This window comes from Schistocerca cancellata, chromosome 3 (assembly GCF_023864275.1).
Source record: "Schistocerca cancellata isolate TAMUIC-IGC-003103 chromosome 3, iqSchCanc2.1, whole genome shotgun sequence".
NCBI classification, from domain to species: domain Eukaryota; kingdom Metazoa; phylum Arthropoda; class Insecta; order Orthoptera; family Acrididae; genus Schistocerca; species Schistocerca cancellata.
The window spans coordinates 691,023,915-691,051,448 of NC_064628.1; the positions used below are offsets into that span (position 1 = coordinate 691,023,915).

Below are 27,534 nucleotides of genomic sequence, written 5' to 3' on the forward strand. Positions count from 1 at the left end.
ATCATGGCGTCATGCATGTCACGGCCCCTCCGTTCCATCCACATTCAAACGGTGAGGCTGAACGACTGGTCTGCACATTTATGGCTCAGATGAGGAAACTCCTGACTTCTTCCGCTGATGATGCGCTTCTCCAATTTCTGGCTTCTTACTTCTCCAATTTCTGGACTCTTACCGTTTCACCCCCACGGGCGACCACAGCCAGGCTGAGCTCTTACATGGCCGACAGCCCCGCACACTACTTCATCTTCTGCGGCCTTCCACCTCACGGCCGCGGGTGCCTTCGCTTGGCCGGTTCACCGCCGACGACCTTGTATGGGTACGGAGATATGGCAGGCGGACAAAATGGAGTCCTGGTCACATCTTACGACACCGTGACCAACGCTTGCATGAAATCCAGATGGACACGGGTGTTGCAGTGTGTCATTCGGACCAGCTTCGGCCTCGTGTGCCGGCAACGCCTGTTCCGGATGCCGCTACACCACCTTCAACTCTACCTGACGATCGGAATACTGGAATCTCTCATTACTCACAATGCAGTCCTCTCACCATCATATTGGTGCCAGCACCAAAACTGATACTACCAGGAGACGTGCCCATGCAGGAAGCATATGACCATCATCTGTCGGAGCAACTCTACTCACCTCCTCCTCCTACGGACACGGACACATTGCCCATGTCTCCTGTTATAAAAACCGGACTTGCCGCAACGGGCAGATTGGTGCACGGGGCCCCAGCAGATTCGACCCCCACGTATCCTGTCATCTGGACCCGTTATCATCGGGAACACTTCTGTCCGTACGGGAAGCCTCCTCCTGGAGACTTTACGGACAGTCAAACAACACCTATGGACTTTAGCAATCTACAGGCCACCTCCATCAAGACCTGTGCAAAAAATTCAAAGGGAGGGGGGGGGGGGATGTGTTGTGACTCGCCGATCTTTCAACATGCGGCAGTGTCTGCCAGCCATGAAGCAGCAGCGCCACCTAAGCGGACAGCCAGCGAATGGCCGCTATACTTGGACTCAGTTTTGATTTGACTGTTAAAGTGTACACACATCTTAATCTGTTTACTTGATCTGTGACTTTCATGTATTGCGTCTTCTTTGAAATATATTTCTTCAACTTGAAGTTATTACACCTTCCAGTTTCAGAAATTCAGTTTGGGATGAGACTTCGCAGGTTGGTTGTGTACCTCATGGGTGTCCACTCCTGTCGTTGTTATTGTCTTCAGTCCCGAGAATGGTTTGATGCAGCTCTCCATGCTACTCTATCCTGTGCAAGCTTCTTTATCTCCCAGTACTTACTGCAACCTACATCCTTCTGAATCTGCTTAGTGTATTCATCTCTTGGTCTTCCTCTACGATTTTGTGATCCCTTCATGCCTCAGAAAATGTCCTACCAACCGGTCCCTTTTTCTTGTCAAGTTGTGCCACAAACTCCTCTTCTCCCCAATTCTATTCAAAACCTCCTCATTAGTTATGTGATCTACCCATCTAATCTTCAGCATTCTTCGGTAGCACCACATTTCAAAAGCTTCTATTCTCTTCTAGTCCAAACTATTTATGGTCCATGTTTCACTTCCATACATGGCTACACTCCATACAAATACTTTCAGAAACGACTTCCTGACACTTAAATCTATACTCGATATTAACAAATTTCTCTTCTTCAGAAACGCTTTCCTTGGCATTGCCAGTCTACATTTTATATCCTCTCTACTTCGACCATCATCAGTTATTTTGCTCCCCAAATAGCAAAACTCCTTTACTACTTTAAGTGTCTCATTTCCTAATCTAATTCCCTCAGCATCATCCGACTTAATTCGCCTACATTCCATTATCCTCGTTTTGCTTTTGTTAATGGTCATCATATATCCTCCTTTCAAGACACTGTCCATTCCGTCCAACTGCTCTTCCAAGTCCTTTGCTGTCTCTGACAGAATTACAATGTCATCGGCGAGCCTCAATGTTTTTATTTCTTCTCCATGGATTTTAATACCTACTCCGAACTTTTCTTTTGTTTCCTTTACTGCTTGCTCAATATATAGATTGAATAACATCGGGGACAGGCTACAACCCTGTCTTACTCCCTTCCCAACCACTGCTTCCCTTTCATGTCCCTCGACTCTTATAACTGCCATCTGGTTTCTGTACAAATTGTAAATAGCCTTTCACTCCCTGTATTTTACCCCTGCCACCTTTAGAATTTGAAAGAGAGTATTCCAGTCAACATTGTCGAAAGCTTTCTCTAAGTCTACAAATGCTAGAAACGTAGGTTTGCCATTCCTTAATCTTTCTTCTAAGATAAGTCGTAAGGTCAGTATTGCCTCACGGGTTCCAACATTTCTGCGGAATCCAAACCAATCTTCCCCGAGGTCGGCTTCTACCAGTTTCTCCATTCGTCTGTAAAGAATTCGCGTTAGTATTTTGCAGCTGTGATTTATTAAACTGATAGTTCGGTAATTTTCACATCTGTCAACACCTGCTTTCTTTAGGATTGGAATTACTGTATTCTTCTTGAAGTCTGAGGGTATTTCGCCTGTCTCGTGCATCTTGCTCACCAGATGGTAGAGTTTTGTCAGGACCGGCTCTCCCAAGGCCGTCAGCAGTTCTAATGGAATGTTGTCTACTCCCGGGGCCTTGTTCTGCCTCAGGTCTTTCAGTGCTCTGTCAAACTCTTCACGCAGTATCGTATCTCCCATTTCATCTTCATCTACATCCTCTTCCATTTCCATGATATTGTCCTCAAGAACATCGCCCCTGTATAGACCCTCTATATACTCCTTCCACCTTTCTGCTTTCCCTTCTTTGCTTAGAACTGGGTTTCCATCTGAGCTCTTGATATTCATACAAGTGGTTCTCTTATCTCCAAAGGTCTCTTTAATTTTCCTGTTGGCAGTATCAATCTTACCCCTAGTGAGATAAGCCTCTACATCCTTACATTTGTCCTCTAGCCATCCCTGCTTAGCTATTTTGCACTTCCTATCGATCTCATTTTTGAGACATTTGTATTCCTTTTTGCCTGCTTCATTTACTGCGTTTTTACATTTTCCATTTTCATCAATTAAATTCAATATTTCTTCTGTTAACCAAGGATTTCTACTAGCCCTTGTCTTTTTACCTACTTTATCTTCTGCTGCCTTCACTACTTCATCCCTCAGAGCTACCCATTCTTCTTCTACTGTATTTCTTTCCCCCATTCTTGTCAATTGTTTCCTTATGCTCTCCCTGAAACTCTGTACAACCTCTGGTTTAGTCAGTTTATCCAGGTCCCATTTCCTTAAATTCCCACCTTTTTGCAGTTTCTTCAGTTTTAATCTACAGTTCATAACCAATAGATTGTGGTCAGAGTCCACACCTGGCCCTGGAAATGTCTTACAATTTAAAACCTGGTTCCTAAATCTCTGTCTTACCATTATATAATCTGGTTCCTAAATCTCTGTCTTACCATTATATAATCTATCTGATACCTTCTAGTATCTCCAGGATTCTTCCACGTATACAACCTTCTTTTATGATTCTTGAACCAAGTGTTAGCTATGATTAAGTTATGCTCTGTGCAAAATTCTACCAGACGGTTTCCTCTTTCATTTCTCTCCCCCAATCCATATTCACTCACTATGTTTCCTTCTCTCCCTTTTCCTACTCTCGAATTCCAGTCACTCATGACTATTAAATTTTCGTCTCCCTTTACTACCTGAATAATTTCTTTTATCTCATCATACATTTCATCAATTTCTTCGTCAACTGCAGAGCCAGTTGGCATATAAACTTGAACTACCGTAGTAGGCACGGGCTTCGTGTCTATCTTGGCCATAATAATGTGTTCACTATGCTGTTTTTAGTAGCTTACCCGCACTCCTATTTTTTTTATTCATTATTAAACCTACTCCTGCATTACCCCTATTTGATTTTGTATTTATAACCCTGTATTCACCTGACCAAAAGTCTTGTTCCTCCTCCCACCGAACTTCACTAATTCCACTGTATCAAACTTTAACCTATCCATTTCCCTTTTTAAATTTTCTAACCTACCTGCCCGATTAAGGGATCTGACATTCCACACTCTGATCCGTAGAATGCCAGTTTTCTTTCTCCTGATAATGACGTCCTCTTGAGTAGTCCCCGCCCGGAGATCCGAATGGGGGACTATTTTACCTCCGGAATATTTTACCCAAGAGGACACCATCATCATTTATCCATACAGTAAAGCTGCATGTCCTCGGGAAAAATTACGGCTGTAGTTTCCCCTTGCTTTCAGCCGTTCGCAGTACCAGCACAGTAAGGCCATTTTGGTTAGTGTTACAAGGCCAGATCAGTCAATCATCCAGACTGTTGCCCCCGCAACTACTGAAAAGGCCGCTGCCCCTCTTCAGGTACCACACCTAGAAGAACCACTCCTAGAAGTCTCAAAGCACACTATCCAGAAAATTCTGAGAAAAGGGGAAATTTTAAGTGTAGCTCATACGCAACTCATATACAGTCAGAAGTAGCACTCCAGCAAACAGGCAAAATACCTGTCAGTCAAGTTGTTATAATTAATTAATAATCAGTTAAATCGTAAATAATTTTATTTTGTTTATGAAATGGCTGCCACAGGCTACTTAAAATGTGAATTACACTCATCAATATTTTCTTTTTAGAAAGTTGCATAATTTCAAATGCATTTTTAATGGAGGTAAATTAAAGCATTAATTACTGTAATTACAATGTTATTACAAAATTGGACAATATTATTAGCTGGAAAAAGGTTATAAATATTCATTGTAAATTCAAGGAAACCAGTGTCTTCATGGAAAAGCAGAGTATAGCTTTACCCTGTTGTATATCCAAAAAGGCACACAGACACGAAGTGTCAAAGCCCACACAGAACTAATCAAGCAATGGGTCTTACCTGTTACAGTGCCAGTTCAAACCTGACTTTTGCATAGATTGGAGCATTCTGTATTGTGAAATATTATCGGAATTTAATTTTTTTTTATTTATTTATTTTTTTTTTTTTATACGTTGCTATGGCGCCAAACTGCTGAGGTCATCGATCGCCAGGCTTACACACTATTTAATCTAACTTAGATTAACTTAGTTAAGTGTTGAAGGTGATGTTAAAAGATGTGGATATTATGAAAACTTGCTTACGGCAAATAATTTGATTGAACCGGGGTCTTCAACAGTTTCTCATGAAGCAATGTTGACAGGCGAAGAAATTTACAGACATACTATGGACATGGCTCAAGAAATAATTGTGACAGGTGACTAACTTGCTCAAGAAAATGAAAACTCTGAAGGTGACCCTTTTGGAAAGTAAGAAGACCACGGCTCATCTGATGAATATGAATCACAAGAAAAGGAGGCAACACAAGTAGACCGTCTTTCTTTGGATTACAAAATTAACGTTGTCAATATCGCAAAGGCTCATCCTACGTGGAAACTACAAATAAAAAAAAGGGATGCAGCTGGCTAGGAAAGAAGAAATATTCATCCCAATGGAAAGAAGAAATTAAAAACAAGGAGGTAATAAATTTGATAAGTGCGTAGTAATCAGTTCCCGGACATATGATCATTTTGTTGAGACCCGAGAGAATTATCAGCAAATGACTACACTGCATTTACAACAGTAGGCTTTAGCAGCAGTACAACAGTGTACAGAGTTTGAATTAAAAGCTTTTGACAGCTGGATTCATAGATTCAAAAATAAACAAAGAATTCATCAGCGAAAAGTGACCAGATTTGTTTCAAGAAAAGAAGTAGCTATGATTGAAGAAACGTTGGCTACTGCAGGCACATTTCTAAACCAGACGTTAAAACATACCGAATTTCAACAAAGATTTTGTTATTAACATGACCAGACAGGTATTTATTGCAGGGTATTTAAAAAAACATTTTGCTCTATTTTCATGATTCTTTGACAATATACTTCAATTTTGGTTGTTTTTTTTTCTTTCCAGGATGTCAGTATCAATCTGTGTACAACAGGACTCCGGCTGTCACAGGAAGCAAAGACATGACATGAATAAAGCGACACACACACACACACACACACACACACACACACACACACATGTAACATGGATCCATCGAAGGTATGGAGGTTATGTCCTGCGAAGTGGCTGAGCTGATAAGGATCAGATGAAAGGTGCAGGAGGGAAGATGTTCAGGACGTGGAGCAATTAGGACAGTGTACCTCGGTCCTTTGACCAGATCACCAGCATATCACAATGAGACTCAGCCATACAAGGGTTATAGGATCTTTGGTGACTATAAAGGTTTCCCTGTAATTGTGGATGTACCGGGTGATCTAAAAGTCAGTATAAATTTGAAAACTGAATAAATCACAGAATAATGTAGATAGAGAGCTACAAATTGACACACATGCTTGGGATGACATGGGGTTTTATTAGAACCAAAAAAATACAAAAGTTCAAAAAATGTCCATCTGATCAGAATAGCAATAATTAGCATAACAAAGTAAGACAAAGCAAAGATGATGTTCTTTACAAGAAATGCTCATGTCCACCATCATTCCTCAACAATAGCTGTAGTCGAGGAATAATGTTGTGAACAGCACTGTAAAGCATCTCCGGAGTTACGGTGAGGCATTGGCGTCGAATGCTGTCTTTCAGTATCCCTAGAGATGTCAGTCGATCACGATACACTTGCGACTTCAGGTAACCCCAAAGCCAATAATCGCACGGACTGAGGTCTGGGGACCTGGGAGGCCAAGCATGACGAAAGTGACGGCTGAGCACACGATCATCACCAAACGACGCGCGCAAGAACTCTTTCACGCACCTAGCAATATGGGGTGGAGCGCTATCCTGCATAAACATTGTACGTTCCAGCAGGTGTTTATCAGCCAGGCTGGGGATGACTTGCTCGTCGTGCAATGGAGTTTCCACGACAGTTCTAGGATTTTCGGTGGCCCAAATTCTGCAGTTGTGACCGTTGACAGACCCTTGGAGCGTGAAATGAGCTTCGTCGCTCCACAACACGTTACTCAACCAATCGTCATCTTCCGCCGTCTTTTGAAATGCCCACACCGCAAATGCCCTCCGCTTCACTAAATCGCCAGGTAACAGTTCATGATGCCGATGGATTTTGTACAGATAGCATCCGAGGGTACACCTAAGTGGCAACCAAACAGTAGTGTATGGAATGCCGGTGCGACGTGCGACTGCACGAGAGCTGACTTCCCCGTGCATAGACGAACCCGCTACAGTCTCCATTTCTTATTGAACTGTCTCAGCAGCATTACACTTTGTGCTCGGTCGGCCACTACGGGGTCTATTGTCTAAACAACACGTGGCTTGTAACTTCGAAATCATTCTCGCCACAGCTACATTTGTCAACAGACCTTTACCCGTTCAAATCCCCTTCCTATGGCGATAGGATTGTAATGCTAAACTAGCACATTCCCCATTCTGATAACACAGCTTCACTAAAAGCTGCCTTTTCAGGTAATGTCAACATGCTGTGACTGCTGGCACATCTGATTCTCTCTCTCATTACAGCTCCTTTTATACACGATTGTCATGCGCAGTCACTGATGTTTTGCTGTCCAGCGCCATCTGTCGGGCATTTTGTGAACTATTTTTCATTCTAATAAAACCCCATGTCATTCCAAGCATGTGTGTCACCTCTCTATCTACATTATTCCGTGGTAAGTTTTCAGATATATACTGACTTTTTGATCACCCGGTATGTGTGTGTTCTGTTAGGCTTATCTTCAAGCAAGCTATCCAAAAGCTTAGCAATATTTCGGTCTTGTTTATATACTTGTTGACTGCCTAACCCCACAACCATACAGTGAGTGGTCACTTTTGCTCCTTTCATTACCAGTATTACACTCAGGTATTTTAAGTATATATTCAAATTTAAGGCAACAACAAAACTGCTGGACATGATTGTTTTCTTGAAGTGATAATACTTACACAATAAATGCAAAGTGAGATGATTAAAATCAACATGATCATTAGTTTAAGCAAATGATACCATAATTAATTTACCTGAGGTTCTCAAGGAGAGGGACAGAAATCTGTGCAGGAATATTGACAAATCGCTCATTGATTAGCAATCCAATCGGCCTTGTGTCATCTGCAATAAGAGAACTGATCTGTGTTGCAGCTGAATCAGTTGCGTGTTCACGGCTCAGTTCCAACAATAATGAACGCAACTGCTGCACACACTCCCGTTCCTGTCAAAAATCATAATTACATTACAATACAAAATTCAGGCACTGTATAAGGATTCAATAATGAGGAAGAAAGTATTTAATGCAATTTTAAGTTATTAGTCTTTGTTATGAATTAACTTTTATTTTCCTTATGTTGTTTTCTCCTACACAAAAGCTGCCAAGTAACTCAATGTTAAGCAGGTCCAATAAATTTTAGTGAACTGTCTTCACTTTCCAATATAATGAGCGACTTGCTTAAATGAAATCAACTGATAAAACTGTCCATAAATTGTGTAGCAACATGATTTGCGGTGCACGGTAGTTACTTGTCCCTTGTTTCACTTAACCACTCATCTCCAGATGTAGCAAAGTCTCCTCTCCAAATACAGTTCATAATTTTATAAGGCATACTCCAATAATATACTTATTGCCATTCACACAGCAAAATTAGATTGCATCTTCCACCCTCAATCTTTTCATCTGCTCAGATAATCAATATAGTTGTATTTCACCAGCACAGAGATGCAGTCAGCAGCAAGCAATGTTGCAGTTGCTTTTGCATATTTGGTTCTGTGGCTGGCTGCACTTCTTAAAGTCATGCACATACCCATCACTTGAGGAGTGTTAAGTTGTTCTCATACTCTTAAAAAATGAACTGATTATGTAAGTTAAACAATGATTATATTGGGCTATTCCATGCCAAGTGGTCTATTTTTGGAAAAAGGCCCCACATGACAGTCATGGATTTTGTTGAAATTTTGTGTGAATATTCACACCTGTTCCCAATGAACGCTGGTGCAGTTTTACTTTCACCAACTTAATACTTGCACAGATTTAGTCCAAAAAAAGTACTTTTTAATTTTTTTTAGACGTCTCTAACAAGTTCAGGTCCACAGTTCTTACAAACAATGGAATGGCTCAAAATATCAAATAATAAGGAGAAATGTCTCTCTTCTTGTGTGTCTAAAAATTAGAGATGCCCTCCTGAACTTCTCAATATGACAGTCTGCAGACCACAATTTAATGAATGCATGCTACATTGCTGTGTAAAGTTCTCTGGGCCAGAAGCTATAGTGCCTGCAATTACTAGCTGTATCATACAACATGACCCACAGGTAAATACTGTGTATAAAAAACGGATGCATACTGATCGAAACACTGGACACAACACAAATGGCAGTGGATGAATTTTATTGACAAAGAACAATAATTTGGAATGTGTCGTGCCATCATTACATTGTCAAACATTTGGGTTTGCATCTTAAAGCCCTTAAATTTAACTGAAGGAAGATGAGTTTATTATGCTAATGGATTTTGCTGAAAACTGTTCACTTATAATTCAGAGTGCAGGGCAAGGTTGCTGCGGGGGAAGTAGTCAAGCATCAATCCACCCATTTTCCACAAAATCAGAAGGTGGAATTTATCACTTTTTGCATCATCAGTGCCTCTTTGTGACATGTCACAACTACTATTCATTATTTATCATGGAGCTGAGTAAATACGTAAAACTAAAATTTGCTAGGATTTCCCAACACCCACTATTTCGATTATGGCTCCAGTGCCCAATGCAAAACTTTCAAAAATATTCTCAATTTGTGTTATCATAAAAGAGACTTTTGAATGATGATAGACAGGATTTCTTTTGGTAAAAGTCATGGAATGTCACCCTGTTATAAAAACAGCTGCACAACAAAGTGACTAGCAAGAGCAAACTTACAAGGGTCAGTTAATAGGCAGATCCATGTGCCTGTAGATCCATTTCTCTTCTGCACTGAAAGCATTATTGGCATTAAATTTGCTTTCATCAGCAAATAAGAAACTGAAAAAAGTAAATTAAACATGGGCATACTCTAGAAGGAACCAGAGAAAATCATCATTTTGTGCTAACTGGTGAAACAACTCACGACAGCGAAAGTCTGAAATGATGCAACCTCTTCTCTGGTCACAATTAAAGACAGTGAAGGAAGTATAATAACATAGGACCTCCATCCAGGACAATATCCTGCATGCATTTATGAAAAGGCAAGTTGGACTGGAAACTCCTGTAAGACTTCCACTGAGCAGAAGGAAAATTTCGTAAGCTTTATGCACCAGCATGTCCCAGCAAATTCATTTTATTGGCCATCAAGGAGTGAAAAATGCTGGTTTCCACAACAGCACATTATTACAGTTATTCTGGCTCCATCAATGACAGCATTTGGCTGACAGTTTTCCTTATGATATTACATAGTAAATCAATTAAGTAACGAAGGAGGAGGAGGAGGAGGAGAAAAAAAAGCAAGTAGCTATGAGTAAACATGAGCTTAAGATCCTAAAAGAAACCACTTCTAGCTTTAGCCTGGGACACTTAAAGAAATGTATCCTCAGGCTTGGAGACCATGTGGAAACAAACCCGTATCAGGCTTGGGATCCTCTAGTAGAGAAACCCACCTAGGACTGCTGTTGGACAGCTTTGAGCATGGCCCTCATGATGATGGCATTGCAGGTTTTCTCACTTTGAAAGAATCAGTATTTGTTCAGCTACCATGGAGCATAGCAACATACTGTACAACGTATCATCAGTACACTTACGTTGGACACAAACTGCAAACAATGCAAACAGAAAATATGCTATACTTTAGACCAAAAGATAGCTAGCACATCAGTAGCACTACAAAATAAAGACAGACACTCAAAATTCTCATCAACACAAATCCTTTTCCAAAAAAGGTCAGGCAAAAAAAAGGTCAGGCAGACTGCTGTGAACCTCACCAAAATTTACAAATGTAGCAACGGTGTAAAACTTGAAGATTGCTTCTAAAACATAACGGGATTTTACCAGTGTGCTCTATATTGCCTTGGTAATCAACATTTATATTTTGAAGCTTGTAACTAGTTTTATTCCATAATTATTACACCAACAAACTGGCTGAAAACGTCATGGTGAATTTCGACAAAAGACTTCCTCCTTTTCTTCACTTTTTCAAGTTTGTCTGACTCAAGCTCACTTTCTTTTCATCGGGATTTTTGAGAGTGTTAAACAATGTAAACAATAATTTTAAAAAATGTCAGATTTAATTTGAGTACCAATGGAATCTTCACCTTGTCATTATTTTTAGGGCCCTATATGCTTCCATTGCAAAACCAAATCTAGATTTTTTAGGTGGTTTAGAAGACAGTCTTTCTAATAGAAAGGGGTTGAAAGAGATCTCACAAAATACTTTTTATAGAGTGGGCTGATATAACCATTTTTGGGTTTTTACAAAAATCACCAACTCTGCTTGGTGTAGGCTTCTTTCAAGAAAATATTCCTGGAGATGATAAGCTTTCACAAAACAATATGACAACTATTAATTACCAACATTTGTCAATGTTCTTACACAATTTCAACACATTCACTGAAGTCTGAAACAGAGAAATGGCACACACAAAAAAATCACAAAACACGTGTTTTTTGCAGGTAAAATCCGAATGAAGCAAAATTTTTGAAATAAAGTTTTCAGTTTTATAAGAATGTATTTTTTATTTATCTGATTCACTTTAAACTGTTTCCACCCATTCAATTAACATAATAATTGCTACATTTGGCTTAACTTGACAACAGACGAAGACTACTGGATAAAAAAATTTGTTTTGACTTTATACATTTATCTACCTTTGTGCCAATTGTGAAGCGCTTCGTACAAGTTTAAAGTCTAGAAGTGGCGTGCTTCAAAAGCCTCACAGAAAAACCTGTTTTTTGCATGTAGATCTGCAAGCAACCATACGGATACAGGGATTAGTAAACACAGGGTTGTCATAGTGAGACTGAATATTGTAATCCCCAAACTCTCCAAAAATAAATGAAAAATATACCTATTCAAAAAAGCAGATAAAAATTCAATGACACCTTCCTGAGAGACAATCTCCACTTCTTCCAAATTAACAATTTAAGTGTAGAGCAGATGTGGCTCGAATTCAAAGAAATAGTATCAGCAGCAATCGAGAGATTTACACCAAATAAATTAACAAATGACGGATCTGATCCTCTTCGGTACACAAAATGGGTCAGAACAATGTTGCAGAAACAACAGAAAAAAATTGCCAAATTTAAACAGATGCAGAATCTCCAAGATTGGTGATCTTCTACAGAAGCTCGAAATTTAGCACGGACTTCAATGCGGCATGCTTATAACAGTTTCCACAATGAAAGTTTGTCTCAAAACCTGGCAGAAAATCCAAGAAGATTCTTGCTGCTAAGCAAGACACAATCAATGCTGTGCCTTCTCTGCGCAACAGCAATGGAAATCCTATAGATGACAGTGCTGCCAAAGCAGAGTTACTAAACACAGTCTTCCAAAATTCCTTCACCAAAGAAGACGAAGTAAATATTCCGGAATTCAAATCACAAACACCTGCCAACATGAGTAACGTAGAAGTACATATCCTCGGAGTAGTGAAGAAACTTAAATTACTTAAGAGAAGCAAGTCTTCTGGTCCAGACTGTATACCAGTCAGGTTCCTTTCAGAGTGTGCTGATACAATAGCTCCATACTTAATCATATATCACTGTTCGCTCGATGAAAGATCTGTACCCAAAGACTGGAAAGTTGCAGAGGTAACACCAATATTCAAGAAAGGTGGTGGTGGTGGTGGTGGTAGTAGTCCACTAAATTACAGGCCCATATCATTAACGTCGATATGAAGCATGATCCTGGAATATATACAGGGTGATTCAAAAAGAATACCACAACTTTAAAAATGTGTATTTAATGAAAGAAACATAATATAACCTTCTGTTATACATCATTACAAAGAGTATTTAAAAAGGTTTTTTTTTCACTCAAAAACAAGTTCAGAGATGTTCAATATGGCCCCCTCCAGACACTCGAGCAATATCAACCCGATACTCCAACTCGTTCCACACTCTCTGTAGCATATCAGGCGTAACAGTTTGGATAGCTGCTGTTATTTCTCGTTTCAAATCATCAATGGTGGCTGGGAGAGGTGGCCAAAACACCATATCCTTAACATACCCCCATAAGAAAAAATCGCAGGGGGTAAGATCAGGGCTTCTTGGAGGCCAGTGATGAAGTGCTCCGTCACGGGCTGCCTGGCGGTCGATCCATCGCCTCGGGTAGTTGACGTTCAGGTAGTTACGGACAGGTAAGTGCCAATGTGGTGGCGCTCCATCCTGCTGAAATATGAATTGTTGTGCTTCTTGTTTGAGCCGAGGGAACAGCCAATTCTCTAACATCTCCAGATACTGTAGTCCAGTTACAGTAGCACCTTCGAAGAAAAAGGGACCAAAAACTTTATTGGCTGAAATGGCACAGAAAACGTTCACCTTAGGCGAGTCACGTTGATACTGAGTTGTTTCCAGCGGATTCTCAGTGCCCCATATACAGACATTGTGATGGTTGACTTTCCCGTTAGTGTGGAAAGTTGCTTCATCACTAAACACAATCTTTGAAACGAAAGATTCGTCTGTTTCCATTTGAGCAAGGATAAAATCACAGAAATCGATTCTTTTAATCTTATCAGCTGCAGACAGTGCTTGAACCAATTTCAGACGATAAGGTTTCATAACTAACCTTTTTCGTAGGACTCTCCATACAGTTGATTGTAGAATTTTCAGCTCTCTGCTAGCTCTGCGAGTCGATTTTCCTGGGCTGCGAACAAATGCTTGCTGGATGCGTGCTACATTTTCATCACTCGTTCTCGGCCGTCCAGAACTTTTCCCTTTGCACAAACACCCATTCTCTGTAAATTGTTTATACCAACGTTTAATACACCACCTATCAGGAGGTTTAACACCATACTTCGTTCGAAATGCACGCTGAACAACTGTCGTCGATTCACTTCTGCCGTACTCAATAACACAAAAAGTTTTCTGTTGAGCGGTCGCCATCTTAGCATCAACTGACGCTGACGCCTAGTCAACAGCGCCTCAAGCGGACAAATGTACAACTAAATGAAACTTTATAGCTCCCTTAATTCGCCAACAGACAGTGCTTAGCTCTGCCTTTTGTCGTTGCAGAGTTTTAAATTCCTAAAGTTGTGGTATTCTTTTTGAATCACTCTGTATTGTGTTCAAACATTACAAATGTTCATAATGTTCGAATCAGCTCAAAGAGAACAGTCTATTGACACACAGTTAACACGGATTTAGAAAACATGGTTCTTGTGAAACACAACTAGCTCTTTACTTGCATGAAGTGATGACTGCTGCTTACAATAGATTTCAAATTGATTCCATATTTCTAGATTTCCAAAAGGCTTTTGACACTGTATCACACAAACAGCTTGTTGTGCAATTGCATGCTTACGGAATATTCTCTCAGATAGGTGACTGGATTCATGACTTTCTGTCAGAGATGTCACAGTTCATAGAAATTGACAGAAAGTCGAAGTAAAACAGATATGTTTCTGGCATTCCCCGAGGTAGTGTTACAGGCCATTCCTTATCTATTATAAACGATGGTTGGTGGGGAAGCTTGCGTGCCTCAGCGATACAGATAGTCGTACCGTAGGTACAACCACAACGGAGGGGTATCTGTTGAGAGGCCAGACAAACGTGTGGTTCCTGAAGAGGGGCAGCAGCCTTTTCAGTAGTTGCAAGGGCAACAGTCTGGATGATTGACTGATCTGGCCTTGTAACAACAACCAAAACGGCCTTGCTGTGCTGGTACTGCGAACGGCTGAAAGCAAGGGGAAACTACGGCCGTAATTTTTCCCGAGGGCATGCAGCTTTACTGTATGATTAAATGATGATGGCGTCCTCTTGGGTAAAATATTCCGGAGGTAAAATAGTCCCCCATTCGGATCTCGGGGCGGGGACTACTCAAGAGGATGTCGTTATCAGGAGAAAGAAAACTGGCGTTCTATGGATCGGAGCGTGGAATGTCAGATCCCTTAATTGGGCAGGTAGGTTAGAAAATTTAAAAAGGGAAATGGATAGGTTAAAGTTTGATACAGTGGAATTAGTGAAGTTCGGTGGCAGGAGGAACAAGACTTCTGGTCAGGTGACTACAGGGTTATAAACACAAAGTCAAACAGGGGTAATGCAGGAGTAGGTTTCATAATGAATAGGAAAATAGGAATGCGGGTAAGCTACTACAAACAGCATAGTGAACGCATTATTGTGGCCAAGATAGATACGAAGCCCACACCTACTACAGTAGTACAAGTTTATATGCCAACTAGCTCTGCAGATGACGAAGAAATTGAAGAAATGTATGATGAAATAAAAGAAATTATTCAGGTAGTACAGGGAGACGAAAATTTAATAGTCATGGGTGACTGGAATTCGAGTGTAGGAAAAGGGAGAGAAGGAAACGTAGTAGGTGAATATGGATTGGGGGAGAGAAATGAAAAGGGAAACCGCCTGGTAGAATTTTGCACAGAGCACAACTTAATCATAGCTAACACTTGGTTTAAGAATCATGATAGAAGGTTGTATACATGGAAGAACCTTGGAGATACTAAAAGGTATCAGATAGATTATATAATGGTAAGACAGAGATTTAGGAACCAGGTTTTAAATTGTAAGACATTTCCAGAGGCAGATGTGGACTCTGACCACAATCTATTGGTTATGACCTGTAGATTAAAACTGAAGAAACTGCAAAAAGGTGGGAATTTAAGGAGATGGGAACTGGATAAACTGAAAGAATAAGAGGTTGTACAGAGTTTCAGGGAGAGCATAAGGGAACAATTGACAGGAATGGGGGAAAGAAATACAGTAGAAGAAGAATGGGTAGCTTTGAGGGATGAAGTGGTGAAGGCAGCAGAGGATCAAGTAGGTAAAAAGACGAGGGCTAGTAGAAATCCTTGGGTAACAGAAGAAATATTGAATTTAATTGATGAAAGGAGAAAATATAAAAATGCAGTAAATGAAGCAGGCAAAAAGGAATACAAACGTCTCAAAAATGAGATCGACAGGAAGTGCAAAATGGCTAAGCAGGGATGGCTAGAGGACAAATGTAAGGATGTAGAGGCTTATCTCACTAGGGGTAAGATAGATACTGCCTACAGGAAAATTAAAGAGACCTTTGGAGATAAGAGAACCACTTGTATGAATATCAAGAGCTTAGATGGAAACCCAGTTCTAAGCAAAAAAGGGAAAGCAGAAAGGTGGAAGGAGTATATAGAGGGTCTATACAAGGGCGATGTACTTGAGCACAATATTATGGAAATGGAACAGGATGTAGATGAAGATGAAATGGGAGATATGATACTGCGTGAAGAGTTTGACAGAGCACTGAAAGACCTGAGCCGAAACAAGGCCCCCGGAGTAGACAACATTCCATTGGAACTACTGACGGCCTTGGGAGAGCCAGTCCTGACAAAACTCTACCATCTGGTGAGCAAGATGTATGAAACAGGCGAAATACCCTCAGACTTCAAGAAGAATATAATAATTCCAATCCCAAAGAAAGCAGGTGTTGACAGATGTGAAAATTACCGAACAATCAGTTTAATAAGCCACAGCTGCAAAATACTAACACGTATTCTTTACAGACGAATGGAAAACCTAGTAGAAGCCGACCTCGGGGAAGATCAGTTTGGATTCCGTAGAAATACTGGAACACGTGAGGCAATACTGACCTTACGACTTATCTTAGAAGAAAGATTAAGGAAAGGCAAACCTACGTTTCTAGCATTTGTAGACTTAGAGAAAGCTTTCGACAATGTTGACTGGAATACTCTCTTTCAAATTCTAAAGGTGGCAGGGGTAAAATACAGGGAGTGAAAGGCTATTTACAATTTGTACAGAAACCAGATGGCAGTTATAAGAGTCGAGGGACATGAAAGGGAAGCAGTGGTTGGGAAGGGAGTAAGACAGGGTTGTAGCCTCTCCCCGATGTTATTCAATCTGTATATTGAGCAAGCAGTAAAGGAAACAAAAGAAAAATTCGGAGTAGGTATTAAAATCCATGGAGAAGAAATAAAAACTTTGAGATTCGCCGATGACATTGTAATTCTGTCAGAGACAGCAAAGGACTTGGAAGAGCAGTTGAATGGAATGGATAGTGTCTTGAAAGGAGGATATAAGATGAACATCAACAAAAGCAAAACGAGGATAATGGAATGTAGTCGAATTAAGTCGGGTGATGCTGAGGGAATTAGATTAGGGAATGAGACACTTAAAGTAGTAAAGGAGTTTTGCTATTTGGGGAGCAAAATAACTGATGATGGTCGAAGTAGAGAGGATATAAAATGTAGACTGGCAATGCCACGGAAAGCGTTTCTGAAGAAGAGAAATTTGTTAACATTGAGTATAGATTTAAGTGTCAGGAAGTCATTTCTGAAAGTATTTGTATGGAGTGTAGCCATGTATGGGGCTGAAACATGGGCGGTAAACAGTTTGGACAAGAAGAGAATAAAAGCTTTCGAAATGTGGTGCTACAGAAGAATGCTGAAGATTAGATGGGTAGATCACATAACTAATGAGGAAGTATTGAATAGGATTGGGGAGAGGAGAAGTTTGTGGCACAACTTGACCAGAAGAAGGGATCGGCTGGTAGGACATGTTCTGAGGCATCAAGGGATCATAAATTTAGCATTGGAGGGCAGCGTGGAGGGTAAAAATCGTAGGGGGAGACCAAGAGATGAATACACTAAGCAGATTCAGAAGGATGTAGGTTGCAGTAGGTACTGGGAGATGAAGAAGCTTGCACAGGATAGAGTAGCATGGAGAAATGCATCAAACCAGTCTCAGGACTGAAGACCACAACAACAACATATAAACGATTTAGGAGACAATCTGAGCAACCGGCTTAGGTAGTTTGCAAATGATACTGTCATTTATTGACTAGTAGTCATTGAAGATCAAAACAAATTGTTAAATGATTTAGAAAAGATTTCTGTATGGTGCAAAATTTGGCAATTGACCCTAAATAATGAAAAATGTGAGGTCATCCATGTGGAGTACTACAAGGAATCCGTTAAACTTTGGTTACACAATGAATCAGTCAAACCCAAAGAACAACTTAAATTGGAAGGAACACATGGAAAATGTTGTGGGAAAAGCTAGCCAAAGACTGCATTTTATTAGCAGGACACTTAGAAAATGTAATAAATCTACTAAAGAGACTGCCTACACTATGCTTGTCTGTCCACTTTTAGAATACTGCTGCGTACTGTGAGATACATAGCAGACAGGATTGACAGAGTACACCAAAAAAGTTCAAAGAAGAGCAGCATATTTTGTATTATTGCAAAATAGGGGAGAGATTGTCACTGAAATGATACATGATTTGGGATGGACATAATTAAAACAAAGGCATTTTTTCATTGCGGCAGAATCTTCTCATGAAATTTGAATGATCAATTTTCTCCTCTGAATGCGAAAATATTTTGTTGACGACGACCTATATAGGGAGAAATGATCATCATAATAAAATAAGGGAAATCAGAGCTCACATGGAAAGATATGGGTATTAGTTTTTTTCTGTGCACTATACGAGATTGGAATAATAGAGAATTATTGTGAAGGAGATTCAATGAACCCTCTGCCAGGCACTTAAATGTGATTTGCAGAGTATCCATGCAGATGTAAATGTAGATATGGTGTGCACTGGAGAGTACCCTGTTCCACTAATAGTCATTTCCTTTCCTGTTCCAATAGCTAACAAGAGTGAAGGAAATAAGACTCTCTCTATGCCTCTGTGTGAGCCCAGTTTTTCTTATCTTTGCAGACTTTACATGAAATGTATGTTGGCGACAGTAGAATTGTCCTTCAGTTAGCTTCGAATGCCGGTTCTCTAAATTTTCTCAGTAGAGTTCCATGAAAAGAGCATCATGTTCACTCCAGGGATTCGCATTTGAGTTCCCAAGCATCTCTGTACTACTTGCATGTTGTTCAAACTTACTGCTAACAAATCTGGCCACCCGCATCTGCATTGCTTCAATGTCTTTCTTTAATCCAACCTCGGAAAACCCAAAAGAAGAAAGGTTTTCAAACAGTTAAAACTTACCTTACACCTATGTCAAATACAACGCTGGATCAAATTTGATCCATCAGTCTCGTTCCACTCCAAAGTTATTTATGGGTGACTGTTTCTGCACGTAAGATCTGAACAAGGATGACTGTATTTGCATATAAAATCCAAATAGTGTACATAAAACTGTGTCATTAGTTGAGCATTAATTTCAATCCAATTATGCAAATGGGATTAACTGATTCGCACAATTTGCCTGAGAGCCAGCTCCCGTTCACCATTCAACCTCGGTTGATACACTGTAACATAGAGGGGATAGGCAAAACAATGTGAACAGTGGTAGTAATGGGATGGTTGTGACTGACTGTCAACAATGCAGGTAAGGCACATGTTGCGCTGGACTGTGTGTATTCAGTATGAACTAGGCTTCACTGCAGGTTGTTTCCCAGTAGTGCACGCTTCATATTTACATACAGATGCCAAGGTTGACGTCCATGAAAGGCCTAACAGAGTTCCAAAGAGGACAGACTGTGGGTGACCAATTAGCTGGAACATCAGTAACAGACTTACTGAATGTTTCAAGAGCAACTGTTTCAACAGTCATGACAGTCTATGCAAAACATGGCAAGACATCATTGTGTAAACATAAGAGTGGGTGCAAAGCAAAACTAAATGACACAGTTCATCGTATGCTAACACGAATTGTGTCAAAACAACACAAAACTATGGTGGCTAAAGTGACTGCAGAGCTCAATAGCCACCTTTGAGACCGCATATCAATCGACACTGTCTGCCGAGAACTCCATAAAGCAAATATTCAAGGACGAGCTGCTATACCGAAACCATTAGTGATGACAACCAATGCAAATAAGAGTAAAACATTGTATCAGGAGCATAAATCCTGGACGGCTGATAGTGGAAACACGTCATATGGTCCGACAAGTCAACGTTTTCATTATTTCCAACACTGAGTTGGGTTTACATCTGGGGAACACTAAAAGAAGCCTACAATCCTGATTGCCTGATTCCAATGGTTAAGCATGAAAGTGGAAGTTTGATGGTGTGGGCATCCATATCACGGTATTCTGCTGGTCCCACCATTACTCTCAAAGGCCATGTTACAGCCAACGATTATGTGAACATTTTAGATGGTCAGGTGCACCTCATGATTCAAATGTTGTTCCCCAATAATTATGCCATATTTCAGGACAACAATGCACCCATTCACACAGCCAGCACAGCACAATCGTGGTAAGAGGAGCATGCAACTGAACTGCAGTGTCTTCCCTCGCCAGCACAATCCCAAGACTTAAACATTATCGAACCCTTGTGGGCAATATTGGAGTGCAGGCTCTGGGGCAGATTTCCACCTCCCTCGTCACTACAGGAGATAGAAGAGATTCTGATCTAAGAGTGGCATAACATTCCACTGGAGACTATACAATCATTACACACTAGCATTCCTACAAGAATTGCAGCTGTATTATGGGCAAATGAGGGTCCCACCTGTTATCAATAAATCATTCCCAAGTAAGTATAGGAGTTCACATTATTTTGCCTATCCCCTGTATCTACTGTAAGGACAGATGTTCGAATAGCTACACAAATGATCGCTGGTATGGGCTAAACCAAAACCTTCTTATCCTATATTCCTAGCTCAAACAGGAACCAAATGCCAAGACCCTCAAAACCACAATTCTACACATGGAATTTCCATATGCATTTGTCACAAGGCATCTGCATTTTAATGATTCATTTCATAAATAAGTTTGACATGTACATTAAATCAGCCAAGTTGTCACATAGACTAATATAACAACGAAAATAATCAATTATTGACAATATAATGTAAATGGATACATAAAAAAAATCTAGTCACCAATCGGCGGCAGGAGAACACACACACAAAAAGGTTTAACTTTTACAAGCTTTCAGAACCACTGGCTCCTTCTTCTGGCAGAAGAGCTGAAGGGGAAGGAAGAGGTGTGAAGGAAAAGGACTGAAGAGGTTTAGGGAAAGAGGTACAGTTCAGAAAAGTCACCCAGAACCCAGGGTCAGTGGAGACTTACCGGACAGGATAAGAAGCAAAGTCTCCCCTGACTCCATTCATGGGTTTTAGAAAGCATTACTCATGCGAAACTCAGCTTGCCCTTTTCTAACATGATAACTGAGATCTATGGATGAAGTCAACAGGAAGATTCCATATACCTACATTTCCAGAAAGAATTTGACACGACACCCCATTGCAAGTATATGGAATAAGTTCACAGTTATGCGAGTAGCTCGAAGACTTCTTACATAACAGAACCCAGTATACTGTCCTCGATGGCGAGTGTTCATCAGAGCAAAGGTATTATCAGGAGTGCCCCATATACATAAATAATATGGCTGACAAGGCGGGCAGCTATCTGCAACTGATGATGCCAAGGTGTACAATAAGGTGTCGAAGTTGAGTGACTGTAGGGAGATACAAGACAACTTAAGCAAAATTTCTAGCTGGTGTAATTAATGACAGGTAGCCCTAAATGTGGAAAAATGTAAGTTAATGTGGATGAGTAGGAAGATCAAATGTATAACATTTGGATACAGCATTACTAGTGTCCTGCTTGACACAGTCAAGTCATTTACATATCTGGACATAACATTGCAAAATGGTGTGAGGTGGAACGAGCATATGAGAAGTGTGGTAGGGAAGGCAAATGGTCGACTTCGGTTTATTAGGATAATTTTAGGAAACAGTGGTTCACCTGTAAAGGAGACTGCATATAGGATGCTGGTGCAACCTATTCGTAAGTACTGCTCAAGTGTTTGGGATCTGTACCAGGTTGGATTGACGAAAAAACAATTCAGAGGTGGGCTGCTAGATTTGGTGCCAGTAGGTTCGAACAACACGTAAGAGCTACAGAGATGCTTCAGGAACTCAAACGAAAATCCCTGGATGGAAAGTGACATTCTTTTCAAGAAACACTATTGAGAAAATTTAGAGAACTGACATCTGAAGCTGACTGCTGAACGATTCTACTACTGTCAACATACAATGCGCTTAAGGATCTCGAAGATAAGATACGAGAAATTAGAGCTCATATGGAGGCATACAGTCAGTCATTTTTTCCCTCGCTTCGTTTGCGAGTGGAACAGGAAAGGAAATGACATGTAGTGATACAGGCTGCCCTCCGCCACAAATTGTACGGTGGCTTGCTGAGCATCTATGTAGATGTAGAAGTAGAGCTTATAAGTGGTATAGTCCATATCAATTCAGGCAGGCTAGGAAAAAATCTTACCTTCAGAGTCTCGGATATTACAGATTTTAGCTTATGTCAAAATGAAGGACTAAGTAAGGAAAACATATTTTTTTTTTTTTTTTTTTTTTTTTTTTTTTTTTTTTTTTGTTTTCTCCAAAAGAATTTCGTCTCCGAGATATAACCCTCCAAAGTAGACACTGCACATATCATTTTGAAGATGTGAATTTTGGAAAAAAATTTAAAATGCTGTATCTCTGGAACAGTTCTAGATTTTTTTTTTAATTTGAAAAATAATTGCTTTATGATTTCTCCATTTGGATTTTTCTGTCAAAGTTCTTTTACTATGATGTTCTGAACTTTTTTTTGTAATTTATGGAAATTTTTTTTTTCTAAAATGGCAATCCATAAAATTTTAATTTTTTTCCTGTTGATTTGTACAATATAATTCTAAATCCCTGAAAAGGAGGTTGATAGGTTTTATTAACAACTGAAATTTCTGTCATATATAAAATGTTTTATTACCACATTATCACATAACATGCTCTTAAAAATCAAAACCTAGCCTTATTTAACATAATTTTAGTTTTGAAAGATGAGGAAGAGACTCACTTTTCAAGCATTTTAAATGGTTCCAAAATGTACGTGAAAGGTCCAAAGACTTAAAGGTTTCAATTTATACAAATTCTGTGCACTCTGTTTTGTACTGAAATTAGCCATCATCAGTGAAGTAAAAATGTGTTCCACTGCTCCAGTATCATCCTTTGATATACAGTGATGCCTTCCTGTTGAACCAATAGGAACTGAAGCACTTACAATTTATAAAACATAGTGAACAGCAAGTGAGCACTAATGGCATTGTTGCTGTCCTTCAGCTGGAAACCTATATCCAGCAGCTGGTCCATGTGGTAGCATAAAGTTCACCACAATTCTTTTATCTCATAACTGGTGTCTACAATCTCTGCAATCCACCAGTCACACACACACACACACACACACACACACACACACACACACACACACACAAGCGCCACCAACATTCTTCTTTTTTCTTCCCATGGAATTCTTCCATTTCCTATTTGGACAAAAGAATGAGGGCTGTGGATGTGTAAGATTTCACAACTCTTGTAAAATCCTCAGCGTTCTAAATAGCAGCTGTATTGGGTCTGGAAAGATTATATTTTGTAGCATGGTGCTTCAACAAGCCTCCTACACCATCACAAGGCCCCTTCCCGTGACCAGTAGCCCAGTCAGTTGGCACAAGCGACTTATTCAATTCAAACAGCTGGTAACGATTTTTAAAATGACTAGGAGCACCATCAGAAATAATGATGATCTTCTCTGCCCCTGTTTGCTGTTAAATTTTGTGCTTTGGTAGCAGAACCTGTGTCATCATTTATAACTGCAACACTCGTGGTCTTATTTTGAAAACATGTCACTCCTGTAAAAATTGAAACCTGGTCATTACTCTAATGATACCCTTGTACTTCTTGTGGGAGAATTACAGACCAGTTCTCTGCAAAATCACAGTGAAGCACTAAACATAGTTCTTCAGCCTGTACACACCCTTTCACTTCTGCAGTGTGCTGCAATGTGTTGATATTGCAATTTCTTCAGATGCTGGTGTGTTACTACTTTCACTGACCATTTGCCAAGTTCACTAATGAAACTGTCAAAGGTAACAGCTTTCTTAATTAGTTTATTTTCCTCCCATGTTGCACATGTAATTTCTGCAGAGTTCTCTATTACGTCTTCCAGGCAAAGTGACTGTAAAGACAGTCCTCCCTTTACAGGGCAGTCACCACATTCTTGAAACAAACAAGTCTCTCGCTTTACATCGCAGACTACTAATGACTTCACATGCCAACCAAGGTGACATGTCACGTGCTCCAGTACGTTCTTCAAAGCTACCACACAAACTTCAAAATTCATGCAGTATACACATAAACAGACATCTCTAGGTGGGTGTGGAACTACCCACTTAGGTCATGGTGCATAAAATTTCAGTCTTCCAATATGTGAAGTCCTGTAGTTGCTTTTATAAATTACAAAAGTTTCTTTAATACTGGAAGCCATGTCCCTCTTCACTTGCACAACTTTTCGACCTTCAACTGTTACAGTTGTAATGACTTTTTTGTTGGCACTCTGGCGAGGACAGACCCATTTATCTTCCACATAAAATGACTGTACCATTTGAACTTGAGCTGCTTCTACAGGATGACCATAAGTGTGATCTGGTCTTCCAAAGTCTCCTTTTACAGACATCACACTTCTTGATTTGTGTATCATGTACTTTGATACTGATGGAACATTATTCAAAATTGTTTTATTTGAAAATGTCTCTGGAATAATAGTTAAAACTTGCACCTTGCCACAGTAGAACGCACAATATTCAACAGCTGAATTGATATTTGTGAAAAATTCCTGGCAAGAGGTGCAAGAGTGCTTTGTTTCAATTTCTTATGAAGATGGAATTTCTACCTTGAAGAGTGTGGTCACTTTTGCTGTAGTGTATTCATCCACAGCTTCAGTAATTTCTCTGCACTTTCTTGATGCATAGAGCTTATGACTCTACTTCACTGACCATGGTTTCTTAACAGGACTAACACCTACCCCTCTAGTTGACTGATTAAGGGTGTTTAATTCTTCCTCTATTGATGCAAAATCGGCATCATCTGCACCATAGGAGGGTTCACCTTTTTCAGATACTATCACTGTTGTTATTCTGTCAAAACATTTAGAACACAAAAAGTCATCACTGGAAACATCCTCACTCTGAAACAGAGTCTTCAAATGAGAACACTTATTCCCAATCTGAACAAAATCTGTTTGTGTGTGTGTGTGTGTGTGTGTGTGTGTGTGTGTGTGTGTGTGTGTGTGTGTGTGTTACATATCAGTCTTTTAAGGATATGCAAATAGTCAGCACACTTCACTCTCCTGTGGCCTCAGTCAGAAGACATTTCAAACAGTCCTTTTCACAAAACACACTGCAACTGTGTCAACTGACAAATTCCTTGTAAAAAAAAAAACACTGGCTGGTCTCAGATTTCTTAGAAGACTCTTCAGTAAACAAATTAGCCCTAAACAGAAACTGACAAACTACAACAAACTGTAAGAAATATCTGCAACAATGAAAGTCAAAAGAAATAACTGCAATGAAGAAAGTGATAAGAAATAACTGCAGCAAAGACAATAGAAATAAACATTGTAACAAAGAAATTAGTGAGAAACAACTTCAGTGAAGATACACATTACCCTTGAAAGTTAAAAAAAAAAAGATTTTTTAAAAGAAAACCTGTCCATCCTTAACAGGAAGCCCTCCTTTACAGAGAACGTAGCACTATATGGTACTCATCAACAGAAAAAATCTTACTTTTTTGGATTGGCATTTTTGAAAGAAAAAAAATCTGTACATTATAAAAAACATTCAAGAGGTGACAGTAAAAGAGCTTTGCCAGGTATGTCCAAATGGAGGATACCATTGTAATCATAAAGCAATTATCTTCCAAATAAAAAAAACTCTAACAAAATATCTAGAACTGTTACTGAGATACAGCATTTAAAAAATTTTTCCAAAATTTGCTTCTTCAAAATGGTGTTCGCAGTATCATCTTTGGAGGACTGCATCTCAGGGCTTTTTTGGAGAAAACAAAAAAACACGTGTCTCTTACTTACTCCTGAATTTTAACATATTCCAAGTTTAATAAAATCCGAGACTATGAAGATAACCACCCCTGCCTGAAGTGATACAGATTATGCCAAGTATTTTGGTATAAGGGACCCCCAGTCTTCAGCGGTAAGTTAGAGTTACTGCATTTCGAATGATATCTTGCCCCATTCAGCTTTGTATCTATATTACCTGAAAATAGTGCACATCATTGTAAATGTCAAAAGTATGTGCTGTGTGTGTGATTTCCTTTTGCTCACAGCACCTACTGTTTAAAGAGTAATGCCTCATCAACTCACTGTATTAAAGTTTGATCAGTTCTGTTTTGTTTTCTGGCAGTGTTAGTTGTGTGTTAACAGTGATAGGTTTACCGATGAAGAGTTAGCTAATACACATCTCACATATGGGTTCACTGAATGCAATGGAAAGGCACCAAAACAATGCTATCTTGTCCCAGCAAGGATGACAATCTCATCACAATACACTGTCCCGTATGAGGGTTGCTGCCTTACTCTGCGTTATATGTTCTAGTTATTGAATATTACAGGTTTTTTCACTGTTGTTAATGTATTTCTACATAAACTAGAATGATTGTGGTAACAAACCGAATAAATCATAATTATGTTATTGCTCTGTAATGAGATACACACAAGGTATTCCTTAACAACCTCTGAAATTTTGTCAATGAACTACTGCTTCACTCTGTAGAACAGTTGGTTGTTTTATTCCATCTCCAGTGTTGAATATTTTTAAGGAGACTCTGGTAATCAGACACAATAATTTTAAGAAGGGAGTTGAAGATATAAATCTGAGTGGTTCCAAAATTGCACTGTCTTCATCCTAAGGATTGAAGTGCTTTTAGGAAGTCTGAAGATTTAACTGACTGATCTGAGAGCACATCCAGTATACTACTCTTGGGGAATTTTGGATCCATCTGTATGTATACAGATATAACCACGGCCAGAGGTTCAACGAGAAAAATCAATTTATACTGAAATAAAAGAAATGGCAAAGAACTTCTTATAGGATGTAATATAGGAGACTAAATTTTGAAGTTGGTACAAAGGGCCGAAATTATATTTCTTTTGTTGGAGCAAATATGCAATTGGTAATGGCAGTCTCTACCTCTAAGGACAGGACTATCCATGAATACCATTCCTTGAATGAAAAATGTATCTGACAGCATGTGACATCTCATGCTCAAAGGCATCTCTCTTATCTCCACTACAAAAGCACTTGTATGCATTGAATGAATAGTGACTCCAAGGCTGGTACAATTGTACTGAAGAGTATCTAATTTGGTGAGATAAATCTTAGGCACACTGTGATAAAGAACACAGCCATAGTCCAGTCCAGTCTAGCTCGAATTATTCCTCAGCACATGGTGAGTGCAAAACTTTGATGCGCTCCCCACCACAAATGGCTGAGTGAGTGAAATACAGGGTGATAATAATTAAAGTTACACTTTCAAACCGCTGTAGACATAACACCACTGGTCAGAATGATGTCAAATTGCAACAGAATATTATCAGAGAAGGGGTAAATGTATGGAAGAA

At 39.6% G+C, this 27,534-nt stretch overlaps 1 protein-coding gene across 1 annotated transcript in view; it reads right to left on the bottom strand.

Moving 5' to 3' along the window:
• Positions 1 to 27,534, bottom strand: part of LOC126175677 (protein BCCIP homolog) — a 65,364-nt gene that overhangs the window by 16,818 nt on the left and 21,012 nt on the right. The window contains exon 4 of the mRNA XM_049922603.1: positions 8,002 to 8,189. Coding sequence (XP_049778560.1) covers positions 8,002 to 8,189 — 188 coding nt within the window. The remainder of the gene's footprint in view (positions 1 to 8,001; positions 8,190 to 27,534) is intronic.